Source organism: Electrophorus electricus, chromosome 13, assembly GCF_013358815.1.
Source record: "Electrophorus electricus isolate fEleEle1 chromosome 13, fEleEle1.pri, whole genome shotgun sequence".
NCBI classification, from domain to species: domain Eukaryota; kingdom Metazoa; phylum Chordata; class Actinopteri; order Gymnotiformes; family Gymnotidae; genus Electrophorus; species Electrophorus electricus.
The window spans coordinates 5,118,188-5,137,280 of record NC_049547.1 but is presented as its reverse complement, the minus strand read 5'-3'; the positions used below and the strand labels follow the sequence as shown (position 1 = coordinate 5,137,280).

The 19,093-nt window shown below is 38.9% G+C and overlaps 2 protein-coding genes and 1 pseudogene across 3 annotated transcripts in view; 2 read left to right on the top strand and 1 right to left on the bottom strand.

Annotated features, from left to right (window-relative positions):
- Positions 1 to 55: 55 nt before the first annotated feature.
- On the top strand, positions 56 to 3,711 carry LOC113576638 (annotated as a pseudogene).
- Positions 3,712 to 6,406: 2,695 nt separating this feature from the next.
- gdf7 (growth differentiation factor 7) lies at positions 6,407 to 12,680 on the top strand. The gene is made up of 2 exons (XM_027008883.2): positions 6,407 to 6,794; positions 9,031 to 12,680. The coding sequence occupies exons 1-2, from the start codon at positions 6,464 to 6,466 to the stop codon at positions 10,020 to 10,022; spliced, it is 1,323 nt and encodes a 440-aa protein (XP_026864684.1). The 5' UTR covers positions 6,407 to 6,463; the 3' UTR covers positions 10,023 to 12,680.
- A 5,471-nt stretch (positions 12,681 to 18,151) lies between these two features.
- Positions 18,152 to 19,093, bottom strand: part of ldah (lipid droplet associated hydrolase) — a 33,937-nt gene continuing 32,995 nt past the window's right edge. For both annotated transcript variants that reach the window (XM_027008897.2, XM_027008898.2), the window contains exon 7: positions 18,152 to 18,680. In XM_027008897.2, coding sequence (XP_026864698.2) covers positions 18,489 to 18,680 — 192 coding nt within the window. In that variant the 3' untranslated portion in view covers positions 18,152 to 18,488. The remainder of the gene's footprint in view (positions 18,681 to 19,093) is intronic.

Here is a 19,093-nt window from a genome sequence, read left to right as displayed (position 1 = left end):
TATGTTGTATTTTTCGGTATAAATGGTGAAGCTTGAGATTGGTTCCACAGTAAAGATGTTCATTTTAAGGCTGACAAAATATATTCTCTTTCTATTGTGCAATCTCCCTTGCTTGGCACAGGAAGACCCACAAAGCGTTTTTGATCCTGGTGATATTGTTATTGGTGGACTTTTTCCAATACACAATCAAGTCAATGATAACTCATCTGTCATATCTGACAGACGGATATGTGATTTTTGAGTATCATATTTAACTCCATTCTGCATTCTAATTTTAAATGACCAGTAGCTTTTATTGACTTCATTATCAATCACCAAAATTTTATTCAAATGCACACGCTTTTACATTTAATAACTTTCACAATTTAATTAGTTTTACTTTGAATGAACTCTACTGCAGTTATGAGTAACTTACAAACAACAAGCTTTTAAATGTATTAAAGAATCTTCTTTAGAGCCTTTGATGTCCACGAGTTACTTGACAGTCAAGTGATGATCTATGCCATCGAGCAGATAAATCATTCTTCACTCTTATCCAAAGTGAAAATCGGATATGACCTGTAGAGATGTCTCCATGGCACTAAAAGCTACATTAAAACTAACGAATACATATGTACTTGATGAGATGGGATACACTGTATGTAATGGCAGTGGTGATAGTACTGTTAAGGCTGTTGTCGGAGAGCAGGTTTCAGAGGTTTCAGTTGCTGTGGCGCACCTTCTTACTCTGCCTCTTATGACACAGGTTAAAGAATGTAAAACAAACTTTTCTAACATATCAAAGCTATATTCTTTACATCATTTAACATATAGTTATATTGAAGAATGCTTCTGTGTACTTTGGGACTACATTTTAAAATATCAAATTCCTATCCTTGCAGTACAAGCAGCAAAATATTCATGACCTTATTTATTTATTATTATTTATTCATGTTGTTATTGATTTAGCATATCATTCTTTATTTGTAACATTACCACTTCACAGTAAACACAACATTAGCTTTTTAGAAAGATTGGCATTCAATTTACTTGCAGTATACCTTAGATGTGTTTATGTTCCTTTTTTTTTTTAGATCAGTTTTGCATCAACAAGTGAATCATTAAGTAACAGATACAAATTTCCATCTTTTTTCCACACTGTTCCAAGTGATAAATATCAGACTAAAGCTATTGTCCAGTTAGTAAAAGAGTTAAACTTTTCCCCCGTGGGCATTATTGGTAGCCAAGATGAATATGGACAGAATGGTGCTGAAATTCTGGATAATTTTTTTAAACAGTACAATAACTGTGTGGAATTCAAGGAAATCCTACCTGCAGATTTTTTTTGTCAAACTACAATATGCAGGAATATCTTCAAAAAAAGCTTGGCTTTTGGAAATCAGTAGCCATTGTGCTCTTAACACAAAGCTCCTTTGTAGAGATCATCCTGAAGACAACAATTGATTTAGGCATAAACAGGACATAGATAGCAAGTGATGCATGGGCCACCTCAAAACAACTGTTCAACCTGGTCAATCTCACATTATCTGGGAGGATCCTTGGCGTCACTTGTAAAAGTAACAAGGTGCCAGGCTTTGTAGAGTACACGGATCAATTCATAAGTCAGAACAGCACAGGAGCAAGTTTTTTTCAGAATCTTTTATTAAAATATCCTTTCTGTCCAACTGAGGTACAAGACTGTGCTTCCTTTGCATCAAATCCACTAAATCAAAGCTGTATTAATAAGAGGTGTTTAATGGACTTCATTGAAAAAAATGAATCATATGAAACTTACACTGTATACATGGCAGTGAATATTATTGCTTAAGCCCTTAAAAGTTTGCTTCAGAACACCACTACCACACATTTTCCAGCATGGATTGTATACATTTCTGTACAATTACAAATGTACTTAAATAAAAAGAGATTTTGTATATTTTCCACTAGAAATAGTTAGACTGCAGCAAATTTGCAAGCCAAATAAAGCTTCTAAATGCAGACATCTTAAAAAGACTGCAGACACTTCTGGAAGTTAAATTATCCAAATGCATTATTTAGAATGTATCCAAACTATCAAATTGTTGACTATTGTTGTCCCTTAGTTTGTATGCATACATTTGTTTTATTCTGGAAATTCATTTTTGTCCACTCACTTTGAAAAGCATGTGTTACCATTTCAATATTATAATAACTAATCTACTATATTAATTTAGGCTAACAGTCATTTTTGTATGCTGTATCTTTTCAGCTCGTAGAAAAAATCAAATATTTTAATTTCTCTATTGATAATACCACTTACATGACTCCGAATGAAGATAGAGATCCAAATATTGGATATGACATTTTAAAATGGAAACCTGAGAATGGCGATATTTTCCCTATTGGGGAGTTTGGGCCAAATGGCATCCAACTTGCTGCAGGAGAAAACTTAGAGAATTATTCTAAAATGGTGAGCATATGTGGACTAATTTGTCAAAGAATGACAAAATTATGACTAACATATAACTCCTTCTGCAGCTGTTTGGTTCATTTATTTGGGAAGAATTAGTATTAAAATTACTTTGTTTTTTTTCTTAGGTGACTCAGTTTAATTGCTATAAATCTTGCCAAAAAGGATATGAACTCACTTTATCAGATAACACATGTTGCATGACTTTTAAACCTTGTGCACCTAATGAAATCTCCAGTGGTGGCAGTAAGTCAATATACTGCTACAAAAGTGCATATGATGCATGGTTAAGAAATAACATCATTAAACCTGCCATAATGTTAACCTACAGCCTTATGTCCATGTCCATGCCCAAATGCAACCGAGCATTCGGTTTTGTGCATGTGTAGACAATGTTTTTTTCTGAAACTAATGCAACATCTAAAAATTGCAGGCAACAAATGTCAAGATTCCAACAGTGTAGCTTCAGTATTGGCCTGGCTGCATTTGTCATTTGTATTGGCCTTCTCATTACATTAGTTGTTGCTGTGTTATTCATCATGCACTGTCACACCCCGGTTGTAAAGTCTGCTGGGGGTTACCTGCTCTATCCAGCACTCCTTTCACTCTTGGGCTGCTTCATAAGCATTTTCTTCTTCTTGGGTGAGCCAACAAATGCCTCCTGCATGTCAGGTTTACCACTCTTTGGCCTGTCCTTCACCACCTGTGTCTCCTGCATCCTTGCAAACCTGCTGCAGATTTACGTGGGCTTCACCTTTAAACTGAAGCTGGGCTACTGGCTGAAGTGGGTCAACCAGCCACCAGTTGTAATGATTGCTTGCACTAGCATACAGGTAGCATCCAATATGTACATATTGGATAGTGACGTATCCACCTCAAAAAAGCTTAGCAATTAACATGCTTGTGTGTGATTTGGGACATTCAGGATTCTTTGTGGGCATGCTGATATATATTGCATTGCTCTCCATGGCCTGCTTACTCTTTGCATTCATGGGGAGGACATTGCCAGATCTTTACAAAAATAGCAGCTTTATTACAGTGAGCATGCTGATCAACCTAGTGGTGTGGACCATTTTTATTCCCATCTATGTACAAGAAAAAGAGAAGTATGAGAGGGTCATCGACTCTTCATCCATTTGGTTTCTAGCTATGGCATGCTGGGTCGTCCCTTTGCTCCAAAGTGTTACATTTTGATTTGGAAAAAAGAACTCAGTGATGAAAACAAAATAGTAGAGCACATTCAGGATCATTATAGACAGAAAGGAATAACATTTGTAAAATGAAAAGGTCTCACATGCATGCAGGATTGGAACATAGTGTAAATGTGGGATGCAATCGAACGACCACTGAAAGAGCTTTTGGTACACATGGGCATGATTTTTGAAAGAACCCATAGACGCATCTTACTCGTGTTCTAATCCAGTGGTGATGGTTAACTTAAGATTGCTTACTTGTCTTAAGCCTACTTCTTGTAGCTCAGTGGACTTTCAGTGATATATGCTAAAAATAAAAATCTAATCCAACAAGAGCTTCTGTGCATTCATTTGTTAGGTATACATTGTCCCATAAATTGAATTTAGATTATTTCAAAAGCATGGGTGGACACGAAATACTGATATTTACATTTTGAGAATTGATTCTCTTTTAAAAAAAAATATCAACATAGCATTTTAAAAACATCACCACGTGTTTAAAAACATGTTTTTTTTTAAATGAAATTAAACATGTATCTGATGCTGAAAAAGTGTGAAAAGGGTAAGTGACAACAGGTAACTTTGTAGAATAGAAACCACTTCTACTTTGGCCCTATTCTCTTGTTTCTATATACACACTGCATGAACATACTATTTGATACAGCAAGATTAATTAATTAATTACAAAGCAATGTATTTGTAATGTATTTGACCCATGGCAGGTTATTTATAGTAATGTGAAGATTTTCAAATATTGATGGGCTTATGTAATTTTGATTGATATCCAGACCCTTCAATATTTTGGTATAATATTTTGGTATTCAATATTTTGGTATGTTTCAGGCTCACCTTAAAATCAAAAAGACTAATTTCTTCTCAGTCTACACATGCCTGACCAAAGACAGAGCAAAAACAGGTTTTTAGAATGTTTATTTCATCGTATTTTAAATACATTTACTTTTATATTTGTTCATACCCTTCACTTAGTACTTGGTTATAGCAGCTTTGGCAGCAATGATACTTTCAGTGCTTCTTGGGAATGATCCTACAAGCTTGGCACACCTTTATGTTCAGTGTTTCTCCCACTCTTCTTGGCAGAATTGTTCAAGTTCAGACAGATTGTATGGGGAGTATTGCAGCATAACCATCTTCCCATCTCTTTAAAGATGCTTTATTGGGTTCTGTCTGGGCCACGCCAGGACTTCCACAAAGTTTTCCCAAAGCCACTCCAGTTTTGCTAGCAGTCTGCTTCATGTTGTCTTGTTGAAATGTAAACCTTCTCCCCAACCTGAGATCTTGGGTAATCTGGAAAAGTTTTTCACCAAGGATTGCTCCATATTTTCTGCATCCATCTTTTCCTGTATCCTGACTAGTTTCCCTGTATTTTGCTCCATGCATCCATCCTTCAGTTTTAACAATGATGCCCAGTCCCTGCTGAAGAAAAGTATCTCCACAACATGGTGTTGCCACCCTTGTTTGTTGAGCAATGAGAAATGTTATATTTGCGCCACACATACTGTTTTGAATATTGGTCAAACAGCTCCATTTTTTAAACCTCATCTGACCGCAAAACCAGGTACTTGCATATTATTTTATAATCGCTTCCTCTCTATAGCATATCTATAACATTATCTCTGATTTTCTTTAGAATGCTCTTTGGTGTTCATTTTTTCAGCTTTCCTTCAGATTCACAGTCCAGTGGTACTTTCATTAAGAAGATATTTTATTCAGAAAGGGTGAAGTTTTTTTTAAACAATTCACAAGCAGAGGACAATTGCAAGCAAATGTTGTCCTCATTAGGGCAATATACTATTTTATGTTGAAACTTGAATACAAAAATAATTTTTCATTTTTGTTACAGATTATTATTATTTTTTATTATTATTTTTACATAAAACTAATAAATTGTTTTAAACCATGGTAAGAACAGGCGGACTGCAGTGTTTGGTAGTAACGAAATACATGTAACGCCTTCAGTATTTTTGTGATGGTTATAACGCAGGCAGTGAGTTTATTGAAAGATTTAAAATGTGTAGGCTACCATATTTTGTGTTCCTACCTAGAGTACTCATAGCTTCATGTGGACACGAGGTTTGTTTATTGCGAACATATGATTTGTTTCATGTTACTTTATATATTTTGAGTAAATTAAATGTAAGTTGTCTTTATTTGAAGATAAAGCTTTAAAACGTGATCCATATGTAAAGGAAAGTTTACATATACATATAGGCCTATATAAGTTTGCATATACATTTTAATGTGTAATCAAAAATCTAGCATTAGAAATCTAATACATTTTTCGCCTAACCCTCCCAACCTGGGGGGACTGAAACTCCATATATTTGCTCATGTTCCGACGTTTCGTTCGCTCCAAGAGTAGTTTCACAACTGGGAGATGTAACTCTTCTTATCAACACACGATGGCGACGCTCGCACATTAAACTAGGGATTAAACGTCGACGTCGAGACGCAAGTAATGTACTACTTTATTATGCGTGTCAATCACCATTTAGTGCTATACAAATTTGAATGATTGAAAAATAAACGGTTGCTCCAAGACATGTCAATTCTATATACTAATATCCCGCATTACCTGTTTAGTTGGAAACAGATCGTCCGTAACTGCCTGTTAAAGTTCTGAATCGCTGTTGGGGCGGCAGATGGTTTGCGAAGTAATTTAGTTTGGCCTCTGGGGGCGCTGGCTGCATTCGGCGCAACAGCCGTTCCTACACCCCAGATTTACTCAGATTCAAGATATTAACACTATCTAAAGAGCAAAGGGGAGTTCCCAAAGTCATAATATCCATCCAGCTTTTGCATTTTCGGCCAGAGACCACTGAAAATGAATCCTAGGAAGATTGCCTCTGCCATCTTATGGTTTTCCTTTTATTTTGGGAATGTTCTTGCGGCTGTGGTACTTGGGTCACTGCAGTCCTCCTCTGGCGCGCCCGATAACGGGGTTGAATCACATCTGGATGCGCACAGTTTAGGAGACCTGAGAGCAGTCTCCCGGAATGACCCTCCATGGAACGGAACCTCTGTCCATATACCATCATACATGATATCTCTGTACAGGACCTTATCAAAGCTCGATCGAAAAGGGGCAAACAACAACGTGACACGCTTGCGGAGACATGCCAACACAGTAACCAGCTTTGTAGAACAGGAGAAAGGTGGGTGTTATTGATCAGACAATAAGAGTCAGCGGGACGTGTGTAAGTTTTTTATCCGTCGTTTGTTTCAGATTTTTTAACAACGTATTTTAAGGGTGTTGTGATAATATAGCTATATTGGGAAAGTACAAATGTGACAACTGTATTCAAAACTGTTTCGGTAGGTAGACATCTCTTACGGTGAAGCCAGTCTTGCACCACCAGAGTCAAATAATTTTAGTTTATTTTAAGATGTTCGGTAATAAGGGGTCGGGAAAATGAGTAAGCGACTGTTTGGACTTTACTGGGGTGTTGCGAATTTGTGTCCGTGCGTCTCTATAGTATTATAATGCCTCCTTTTGATTTATTATTCTAGGAGTTGTTTTTCCAGTCTGAGTGTTTAAAATAGCTTACTTAAAATACATAGGAAACATTAAGTCAAATGTGTCGAATTTCCAACATCTGTGATAAATAAACTTCACTGGCATCTTGAGCTAAATGCTTGGAAGAGCGTGCGTTCCCTCCCCAGGTGTTGCTGATAAAGTGAGAGAAACGCCTAATTCAAAACTCGTGTTCAAATAAACATTATCATGACCACTACAGATCTTATATGCATAATAATTCTAATGTGTTATTATCCCAAATAAAGAGAGGTGTGCAGAATTCCATCCTTCGTTAACGGGTTAACAATAGACAGAAAGGTAAAAATATGCTCTACACCTTACTTAAACGTTTCCTACGTTATAAGCGAGTCCCATTTACATAAATAAATTGCCTTGTCATTTATTAACTCGAAATCAGAAATTAAAACGAACAGCTACAATAACAACTGCAACAATAAATGAACCTTCTTCTAACTTGCAGTCCTGTGATCTTAGAAGAGCTATACTGTTTAGGACTCATTTGAATTTTAATTGGAATCATTATATCATTTTGCATACACCATCAGATGGCATAAAACAACTCCAGCCACGGTCTGAAAGGACCTTCCACGGTCTGAAAGTCTTGAGGGAAAATTCAGCCACGGGTTGTAGAACTACTTAAAAGTTTTAAATGGTTGACTGTAATGCAATGTAATTCCATGAGTGCTTCTTCAAATAATTATCTTTTAGGTTATGTCATTGTTATGTCTAGTATATGTAGATTAGTGCTAGAAAAGGATGCGCTGCCCTGCGTTTACCAATCCCCCCATTCTGTTTAACCTTCATTTTGACAGCAGCTCTATGTCTCGGTGTGAGAGAGGGGTCCGTGAGGCAGCTTCGACTAGGTACTGTGGGGCCAGCCGCTGAGATGCTGTTTGCAATTACTCGTTATTCTTCATTCTGTCTCTAGATATGCAGTCGACACAATATAGCCAGATCTGGCCTTGGGTTCTCGTGCAACCCGCTCATACTGGAAGAATCCCCTTCATGTCTTAACCATGAAACTGTGGTCTGCGTCTCAGGTTGCTCGGCACTCCAGCTTCCACGGTTGAGCTGGATGTTCAGATGTCAACAGTGGGGCTTGTTTTACTGTGAGCGCTGGGTCTGGTCTCTCTTAGCGACGCTCTTCCCTGCACTGGCTCTGGCATGAATGGCAAAGTGTGACATGGGCTCAGGAGAGGCACACAAAGTCTAGAGGTCACCGTCCCGCACACTACAGTGGTTAAGGGCAAGCAAGTAGTTAAAATGACCATGGTCCAGAAAAGCTTTCAGGAAACAGGGTCTGGATGCTCTCTAAGGGCTAGCATCGGATTGGATGTCCAGGCCACCCGCCACTCCTCTTAATTGCACAGCCGCCTCTCAAGCAGCATGGCAGGAGGTTGGAGGGAGAGGCTTGCTGGAGGCCACAAGCTGTGAGTGCCTCCTGCCAAGCCCTCATCTCAGTCGATCAGCGTAATTATCAGATGCGGCCAAGGGCCGTCATAGCACGACAGGTCGGCCAAACACTCCCCACCTGGCCTTGGCCGCCCCAGTGCTCCTTGCATTTGGAGAAGCCATTTCAGGCCTCTGAATGTTATTCTCATCGAGGAGAGGAGCTGACAGTGTCTGTATGGCATTTTCAGAAAAAAAAGGCCAGGCCATGCGGTAGACTGTTCACAACAGTGCGAGGAATGTGAGATTTCTGCCTTAGACAGCTGGCTCTTGTAAAGCACTGCTGAAATCAAATTAACACTGGCCCATTATTGGAATTCCTCCCAGCAGTGCGTATTTGTACGTGTCAGGTTAGTCTGCTTATCTTTTTGTTGTTGTTTTGTCGCTTTCCTTTATGTATGCAGGTGAGCTGTCAGCTGAGGCCAAGCAGAGGTACGTTTTTGACCTCTCTGGACTCTCAAGGGCGGAGGAGCTGACAGAGGTGGAGCTACGGGTGTTGCGGAGGCCGCCACCTGACTTGAGGGGATTACTGACCCAAGGAGGAAGCCTATACCGCCTCCTCCTTTACAGCTACTCCTGTCCAGGCTCCTCACACAGGCCTCTGCTGCTCACCTCCAGGACCGTCAATGTACTTGATGCCACCTCATCCACGTGGGAGGTGTTTGATGTTGGGGCTGGTGTGAAGGCCCACCGTAAAGTGCACAGGACAGACCCAGGCAGCACCCATGTGTGTTTCAACATAGCTGCCATTTCAAACTCAACAGGGGAAGCAGTGCACCCACCACTTCTGGGCCTGGGTTGGGAAAGCCAGATGTGGCATGAGAGGGCCTTGCTTGTGGCATTTTCCCACACCCGCCGGAAGGAGAACTTGTTCAGGGAGATCCGTGAGAAGATGAAGGCCCTGCGGGGTGGGAACTCGCCTGGCCCTGGGCTGGATCGGGGTGGCAGGCCCAGGAATCGACGACAGAGGAGGACCACGCTGCAGGCAGGCCGCTCTGGTGGAGGCGGTGCCGGAGGTGGGGTTGGGGGTGGAGGCGGAGGCGGGACAGGCAGCGGGGGAAAAGGAGGTGGTAGGAGGAGGACGCGCTGCAGCCGGAAACCGCTCCATGTGAACTTCAAAGAGTTGGGCTGGGACGACTGGATCATTGCACCACTGGAGTACGAGGCATACCATTGCGAGGGCGTGTGTGACTTCCCACTGCGCTCGCATCTAGAGCCCACCAACCATGCTATCATCCAGACACTCATGAACTCCATGGATCCAGAGACCACACCACCCAGCTGCTGCGTGCCATCCAAGCTCAGCCCCATCAGCATCCTCTACATTGATGCAGGGAATAACGTGGTTTATAAACAGTACGAGGACATGGTAGTGGAGAGCTGTGGTTGCAGGTAGCGGTGTGAGAATTGGGCCTGGCCAGCGGCCCAGAGACTTCAACTGCGAAGCAGCCTCTCTTGTTCAGAGGCCCAGTGCTGCACTGCCAGGCTCACAGGAAGAAGACAAAGTGCCTAAACTGTTAAGGGAGGACTACCGTGGATAACTGTGTGTGCGATTGTGTCTGTGTGTGTGTCTGGAAGTGCATGCAGTTATGGGCATTTTTAAGTGTTCAAGAAATGGCCAGGGGACTCATAGGCAAAAGTTCATAACACCCTTCTTCACAAGAGACTAAATTCCCCAGTAGAGAATAAACAACTCCGCGATCGGAAAAGGAGTAAGGCCTGGAATTCCAGAAATGACACTGCATCCTGATAATGTAAACGGAATGATAGAGCGTTGAAGTATTCTTGCAGCAGCTGAGAAAATGTTGAACCACTTTAAACTCAAAAGTCTGTCAGTGATCACATGCGACTGTAAGATGTAAAGGAGAAAGGCGTGCTTAACTCTCAGTTAAGCTGAGTGTCAGGCAAAGTTAACAGAAGCTCAAGAAATTTGATAGCAGCTCTGAAATATATAAGATTGAGGAAAAACAAACAAAAAACAAACAAACAACAATAACAACAAAACAACATCCTTATTCAGCGGCGACACTTCTTGACTGAAAGTTGTTGATTTTGACTCTTTCCTGAAGGTCATTTTACACAATGTGTTTTTCCATTCGGAGATTGAGTTGTTTTTAAAATCAAGAAACTCATTCAATGATTTATTGAGTATGGCAGTTCTGAATTTTGTATCAAGATAACCCACACACATTTGATGCTCCCAAGAGCTGACATCTTGCTTCCTTTATGTGGCACAGGGGACATTGTCTGACTGGCCCACGAGAGGAAACTCACAAACCATGCACTGTTAAGGACCTGAGATAACTGCACAGCTAGTCATTTCGTGTTTCATTCAAAAGTCTGCTTGCGCTTAAGCCATTTAAGGGCTCTTTGTGCTGATGTAAAGTGTAGCCGACTCCACACTTGGCATCTGCAGCGTGACAGGACGACTGTGTTATGCAGGATGTCCAAATGTGTAAAGAGATAGATGACTTCAGTGCACTCTGCAACCTCAGACCTTACGCCGTGAAAGAAGCTGGCCAGCCAAAATCAAAATGATTCCTGGCATTGTGTTTCCCTGTGGGACAGCCCTCTCATCTGGGATAACTACATGGGTAGGGCTTTTTGTGTCCCCTTTTTCCTCATCTTTAATTAGAATAAACAGTGCCTGGAGCACATCCTAACTAATGCCATCTCACCTCAGACACCTGCTAACAGTTGAAAAATAGTGGGAAATACATGAAAGGAACAAACAAACAAGGAAAAGTGAAATCATCACATAGTGAGCTAGCCTATTGAAATTTCAGATCTTCTTTAGTTAGAACAATCCTGTACATATCTTGGGATTTGACCCAGCATAGGTTTTCTGTCGTCTAAAAATCCAGTGAGCAATACATGCCCATGTGTACGCGCTGTAACCAGAAGGTCATGGTTTAGGCATACATGGTATCTCTGCTTGCAGAAGCAGACATATTTGACTAAATGTGCTATTAGTAACCATTTAAAAAATTGTTTTTATTATTTTTCATTTTATTTTTATGCTGATTATATTTTCTGCAAATTAAAAACAGATTTATTTTCGTCTGCAAAACATTTTTTGCATTTTCGCAGTTTTGATAAGGAGAATCCACACAAGATTGATATGGAGGTTTAGCATCTTTTAAGCAGTTTTAAGTCATTGCATTGACAAGACTCTTTCCTAAACATTTATTACCTGGTCAGTCAAGCTGAGTTCTACCGCTGCTCATTCCCATAGAAAAACCCGGGGACTATTGGGCTCTCCTGGGGCTGGAAGAGGGGACAGTTAGATGAACTTCAAATTAGCTTTGGACTTACGACATTGCTTTTGTCATGGCAACTGCACTAACAACCTAGGCAATGACAAAATTACTGTTACGAGTATTGTGCTTACTTTTAGCCCCAGAGGCTGGGATAAGTCGTGCTGTTGCATTTAAGTGGTCTTAATGACCGGTGTTAAGCTTTTGGAAGTTACTGACTCTCAGAGCTACAAAGGCTACTCTTTATTGTGCCTTGTTGTTTGGCCTGAAAAGCCTGTGGACTCATTTAGAGGGGAAGGTGTTTCGAATGCACAGGCCAACTGCTTTCTGACAATGAATGTAAATGTGGTGGCATTGCCACGGTTCGAGGGGATTGGCGACCTTTCTGTATACATCATCGCTAAACGAAGTTCACTTTGTAAGAATCTCACAGCATCTGTTTTACTTTACCATACCCAATTTATTGTGTATTGGTCTAAAAAATGAGATGGAATGGTAAAACACTGAACAAACATTTGGTCTCATAATGAAAGCTGAAAATAACAGCGTATGCGTTTGTACTCATTTTAAAATACTGGACTTAATTGAATACATTTACTACATTTAACTCTCTCAAGTCCCTGCAAATTTGTGTTTTTAATGTATGGTGATAAGATGATGATTGTAAAAAACGGAAACATAGAAAATGTCCATTGATTATATGCCTCTGTTAGACCATTGACAATGCACTGTGTGCGCGCGTGTGTTTCTATGTATAAGATGAAAGGGAGTGTACATAATTCAATTGTAAATTATCTGTAAACAGCTATGTATTTTTTTATTTTATGGAAATACTATTTAGTAGTATATGTAAAAAATATACATCTATATAAATTTCAAACCACAACTGTATCCTCATGTTTATTTTACCGATGTTTTTGGCCTTTTATTGTTGCTCAGATTATTTTATTAAAGAAAAGGCTATTGATAACAAAAACAAAAACAAACAAAAAACACAGGCTACTGCAGCAAATCTTCTTTCCCAGACATCTAAATGAAAGCAAACCCTTACTGACTTACTGTCTCATCCACAGTTCCGGAATCATTATTAGGGTTGTTTTGTCTCTTTTTTTTTTGCCAGCAAAGTATACCAAAAGATTCCAGGTAAGTCTGAATTCCATTTAACAAAAGGCAAAGGGAGGAGATGATATTTTCAGTTGCTGGCAGGGATGTTTCAATGTGTTATATGCTCCATGATCTATGGGCACTATGAGAACCTCCGTGTGTAGAATGTTCCAGTGTGTGTGTATGAGGGGAGGTGGGCGTATGTGTGTGGGGTCCCTTTGGAAGCTTTTAAACATTGCTTCATGCCCTTGTACAAAGTGCATGTCCACAGAGGATTGTGATGCAAGAGAAAGTAAAGCAATGTGTTTAGTGTTTCAGAAATAGTACAAGACACGTATTATTTGCCTGTTGAATCAATGCACACTGTAACTGTGAATCCAGATCACTGATATTTGAAAACATTGTGTGATGAGACTAAACTATATATTAAACTGTATTATCTGAATCCATTTGTATGGACAGCATAGTCACCTTCTCACTGAATATGCAGGTTATGATCACACAAAAATAAATATTCAAGTACAATCGTAACTTATTACGTTACTTGTCTAATTAAAGGTGTAGTAAGTTATTTGCCATTTTTTTCAAACTACCTCCAGACCACTAAAGGATTCCATTAATCTCATGTAATCATCTCATTAATTCCATATATCTTTAAAGCCCCTCTAATTAGAATATGCTTCTATATTCAGCCTATAACTGTGTATAATAAATGAAAGGAAGGGAAGACTCTACTTTGTAGAGAAGTTTCTTGATTAAAGCAATCCAACTTTTTGTTTGTTTGAGAGCATACATTTTAGTGATAGCTATCAATATTTAAGGACAGTTTAAATGATGTGCACTGCCAGTTTTGTATTGCACTTATTGTTTGATACAGCACCCATTCTCATTTTGCATTTCTTCTAAGTATCAGCATTGATTTCTGGATTTCAGCAGCATTCTAGTTTAACACTATCTTTGTCTCCAACCTACTGTACTGGTTAGGATACATTCTATGAGTCGATGACAAAGCACTTTTGTAAACAGCTCTGGATAAAAGCATCTTCTAAATACAGATAATGTAAATGTAATGTAAAAAATTGTTTACATGAACATTGAGATCCCTTAACCCTTTTCTTAAAAATTAATTGTATAATTCATTCAATCATTAATTTTAGAACGTAAATAGCTTCCTGGAGTGTTTAGTCTAACAGAATAAAACCGTATCAGAGACTGGGATTCAACATAAAAATATATAAGGTTCAAGTATACATTAATATTGCCATGCTGTAGTAAAACATAAAAAGGTAAATAACATTTTATTTACACATGCCAGTAAGAAGAGAGATGTTTTGTCAACATTAGCAAACAAAAAATTGAATGTCACTCAAAAACCTATTAGCAATAATAGAACATGACAAGACGTTACATCATGTAGGACCTTTAAAGAGCTGATTTTAATGGATAATGGATAATATGCTGACATAGAAGTGAGGAAACAATTCAGAATGGGTGATGACCTCCGTTCTGTCAAAACTGCTGTCTGTGACTTGGTGTGACATACATTTCTGAAAAGATAAGATAGGACCTTGCATAAACTCACATTACCAGAAGAGCACGCAAAGGAGTGCAAACGGGTATAAATTCTGAGAGTCTATTATTCTATTGTGGTCGTCTTTAGATCAGTGTATCATACAATGTTACGTTGATACAAAAACAGAACAAAGAGCAACTATTACAATGTCAAAACAAAACGTAACGAAAAGCAGTGGAACAAATATGATCCGTTGCAGATGATATTTGGCAGGAAAAAGCTTGTATATCTCTGGAACAATTCTTCATCACCACAAAAAACCCAAACCACTTTGGAAACGTAAAACAGTAAAGCTTGTTTGCTTTGCCACAATTCAATCCACCCGGGCGGGATTACTCCATTTCCTTCGATGAACTAGCCCTGTCTCCTGGTTTAAATCAAGGATAAGCAAATTAAGGGGCTTTGTCATTCTCTTCTGAAGAGGCAGAACAGGGAGATTAAAGAGGCCTGGGTTTACATGGCAAGTCTTTCCTCTGAGACGTCCGGAGGACCAGATCAGCTGGAGATGTTTTACTCTCCATTTGTTCAGCTTTTTAACAACAGAAGATGTTGAGCACTAGTGCTTGCTAAGTGTGGGAACTAAAGTGGAATTATGTATAATTCAAGACTAATGGTTACATTTGGAGTTGTAAAAAATTATGACCAATGCTTGATGAGGATTTGCTGGTAGTATTGTAAGGGTTGGTTTACGGGTTGCCATCACTGAAATCCAAAGGACATTTTCTACTGTTATAGTCAGGAATCATACCATATCCACACAGCAAAACATTGTGATTTGCAATGTTTGACAAGATTGACTAGTTTATGAGACTTTCTCTTGCTGTGGGCATTTGGACTCTTGAGGGAAAACTCAGATGCTCCTTCCATAATGAACCAGTGAGAGCCACGTGAGGTGATTCAAAATCTTCTGTAAAGTTTTTCTTATAACAAGCCCTTCTTTGGCTGCTCCATTAACCATAAAAGAATCTCTTGGGATACTTCAGCAGCCAAGAGGGGGCCCACAAAAATCTGCATGAGTTTCAGTTGAAGTGAACTGCAGCTTTTCAGGTAAAATACTATTCCAGAGTCTCCATATGATGTCTGAGGAAATAAAACCAATCAATTCCGAGTGACAGGCCTGATGTTGAGGGCCATTCATATTGTGACTGTTGCAAATACACAGAATCTGTATTCACTGAACTGCCACATACCTGGAAGACATGAAAATTCATAATTCTATGGTTCCTAAAGGAACCAGGGTGCTGCTGCTGCTGTTGTCACAGTCTTCTGCATCTGACTCCTGCCAGTATACATTTATCCTGATTTCTATGCCATTATGACAAATCTGCCATTCCAGACCAAGAAAAAAAAATCAAAACCCATTTAAAATGATCTTAGAGTCTAGGTTTACAGTTTAAATAAAAAACACATGAGTGCAAGAATTTGTGGAGTTTAAAAAAAAAAAAAAAGTCACCAAAACACAAAGTCCTAATTGGGTTACAGTTGTGTTCAAAATAATAGCAGTGTGTTTAAAAACGTAAAGCTCAGAATCCTTATAATAGTTTTTATTTCCATGCATTGGGAACACTGCACATTATATCAAAAATCAAAACATGAAAAATGTATCGATTTTTTAATTACTTTACAGAAAATGAAGAAAAATGAATATTGGGCTGTTCAAAAAATAGCAGTATCTGCATTTTTCTTCACAAACTCAAATATTTACTGTATAAACTGAAAAATCTTTAGGATTTAGTATTGCTGTGAATCACTAAACTAATATTTAGTTGTATAACCCCTGTTTCTGAGAACTGCTTCACATCTGTGCTGCATAGACTCGACTAACTTCTGGCACCTGTGAACAGGTATTCCAGCCCAGGATGATTCGACAACTTTCCACAATTCCTCTGCATTTCTTGGTTTTGCCTCAGAAACAGCGTTTTTGATGTCCCCCCCACAAGTTTCCTATCGGAGTAAGGTCCAAGGATTGGCTGGCCACACCATAACTTTGATTTTAGTGGTCTGGAACCAAGATGCTGCTCGCTTACTGGTGTGTTTGGGGTAGTTTTCTTGTTGAAACACACATTTCAAGGGCATTTCCTCTTCAGCATAAGGCAACATGACCAAGTATTTTGATATATGCAAACTGATCCATGATCCCTGGTATGCGATAAGTAGGCCCAACACCATAGTAAGAGAAACATCCCCATTTCATGATGCCTGCACCACCATGCTTCACTGTCTTCAGAGTATACTGTGGCTTGAATTCGGTGTTTGGGGGTCGTCTGACAAACTGTCTGTGGCCCTTGCATCCAAAAAGAACAATCTTACTTTCATCAGTCCACAAAATGTTTCTCCATTTCTCTTTAGGCCAGTCCATGTGTTCTTTGCCAAATTGTAACCTCTTCAGCACGTCTTTTTTTTTTTTTTTTTTTTTTTTTTTTTTAAAGTGGGACTTTGTGGGGGCTTCTTGCCGATAGATTAGCTTCACACAGGCATCTTCTAATTGTCACAGTACTCACAGGTAACTTCAAACCATCTTTGATCACCCTGGAGCTGATCATTGGCTGAGCCTTTGCCATGAATCAATGTTTTAATCAAAGTACGCTGTTCTTCTGAACAATGTCTGGAACGATCTATTTTTCTCAGGTTTTCAGAGAGAAATGCATGTACATGTGTTGGCGTCATCCTTAAATAAGGGCCACCTGATTGACATGTTTTTTTCACAGAATGAATGAACTCACTAATTAATCCACTGCTATTATTTTGAACACGCCTGTTTCAATTAATTATTCAGTTACACAAACTCAGGAGCATGCATATCATGAATGTTGGGTCTGATGGTTTTCTATGACTCTACTAGACTGACTGGTAAGTTATTTGCCATGTAGTAATATAATTTCTACCAAAAACAGTGATTGATCTGGTTAGTTATGTTGGACTGCTATTATTTTGAACACAACTGTATGTATCAAATAGTATACTTTGCCAAACACTTATGAGAACATTATAGAATTTATTATCACCCTAATTATTCATTATACAGTTTGTGTTTTATACTGATTTAAGGATTTCAGCAGCATTCTAGTTTAACAGTATCTTTGTCTCCAACCTTACAAGACATAGTACAAGCTGTGGATCTTTAATTTTCTCATTCTGGGAAGCATCAAAATGACCATTAGCCACGTAAGCTTTACATATAAACTTGCTTTTTTATTTTTGGTCGATGGCAATTTTTGTACAATAAAGGGAAAGTATGGTCTTATAACATCAGAAATGTTCAAATACATCAAAAACCCTTGCTACAACAGTGTACACAGCATATTTCACAGGCTTAGTATTAAAGACAAAGCCAGGCCAAAACAATAACAGGGCAGGTCTGATCAGTCCCGCTGTCTACAACACAAAGGCATGGGCTTTGGAACTTTTTCACAGATCTAAATACAAACAGCAGCCAGTGAGGCACAGCTAAAAAATTTTTTTAGACTTTTGGTTTGCTTCACTAAAAATTTTTTTTCCCCCCCCCCCCCCCCTATTTTTTTTCCTACTGTGTAGGTAGAACATTTGCACATGGAAAATTGGTTAAGATATAAGCCTTAAGAATCAATTTAAAAGTGCTAAGCAACAAAAACAAAATAAGTGCTTTATAATTCCTGATTGTTGCTTTACCGGACACATGTGGCCTAGCCTTTGGACAGAGCTGCATTCCCCTGCTGTCTCAAAAGTCCACCTTCCATGCCCTTGTGATGTAAAATAACACAATAAGTGCAAGATTAGTCCCGCACGTACTTAAACAGTGCATGTTTTACAGGGTGTACAACGACAACCAGCAGGTTCCTGCACCCTAATGAAGGCCTCTGAAATTATCTTGATAAGGTCTGCCTGGTAACCCTATAAATGGGCATGGAACACCAGGCCAGTTTAAGTCTGCATAAGCCAAAGTGCTGGGTTACAGAGCCTTGAGGTCATCACGGATCCACTCTGATATTATGTTGGCCATCTCTTTCCCTGTGTCTAAGACAAACGCGTGGCAGAACTCTCTTTCAGCCAGACGAATGTCCCCGTCTGGAAAGTCTTTTCGCATATCATGGTAGTACTCCACAGGGCACCAGTGGTCTGTGGCTCCGTAGTAAAAAATAATCTGGGGAGGAGAATGAGAGAGCGCAAGAGAGAAAGAAACAGAATAAGAGAGAAACAGAAAAAGGTTAAAGAGAGAAGGGAAACAGTGGTGCAGTTTTCTGATTCTATATACAAGACTTACAACTAATAAGCTATTTATTTATTTAACTCAGAATTGGTTTTTATATGTAATAGTATTTCATGAGTACCTTTATATGCTTTAAAATATTTTGCAAAATAACAATGGGAGTTTTAGTGCATAATTTGAGGCAAATATTTATAAGTATGTCTTGATATTCTGATCTATAGGTAATATTTTAAGAGTAAAAAAGAAAAAAATATATAAGGATAAAGCAACAGATTAGGTACAAGGAACAAAGTCCAATAAAAAAAGGGGTTGTGTTTTAAAGGTTCATTCTTATAATTTGCACACAA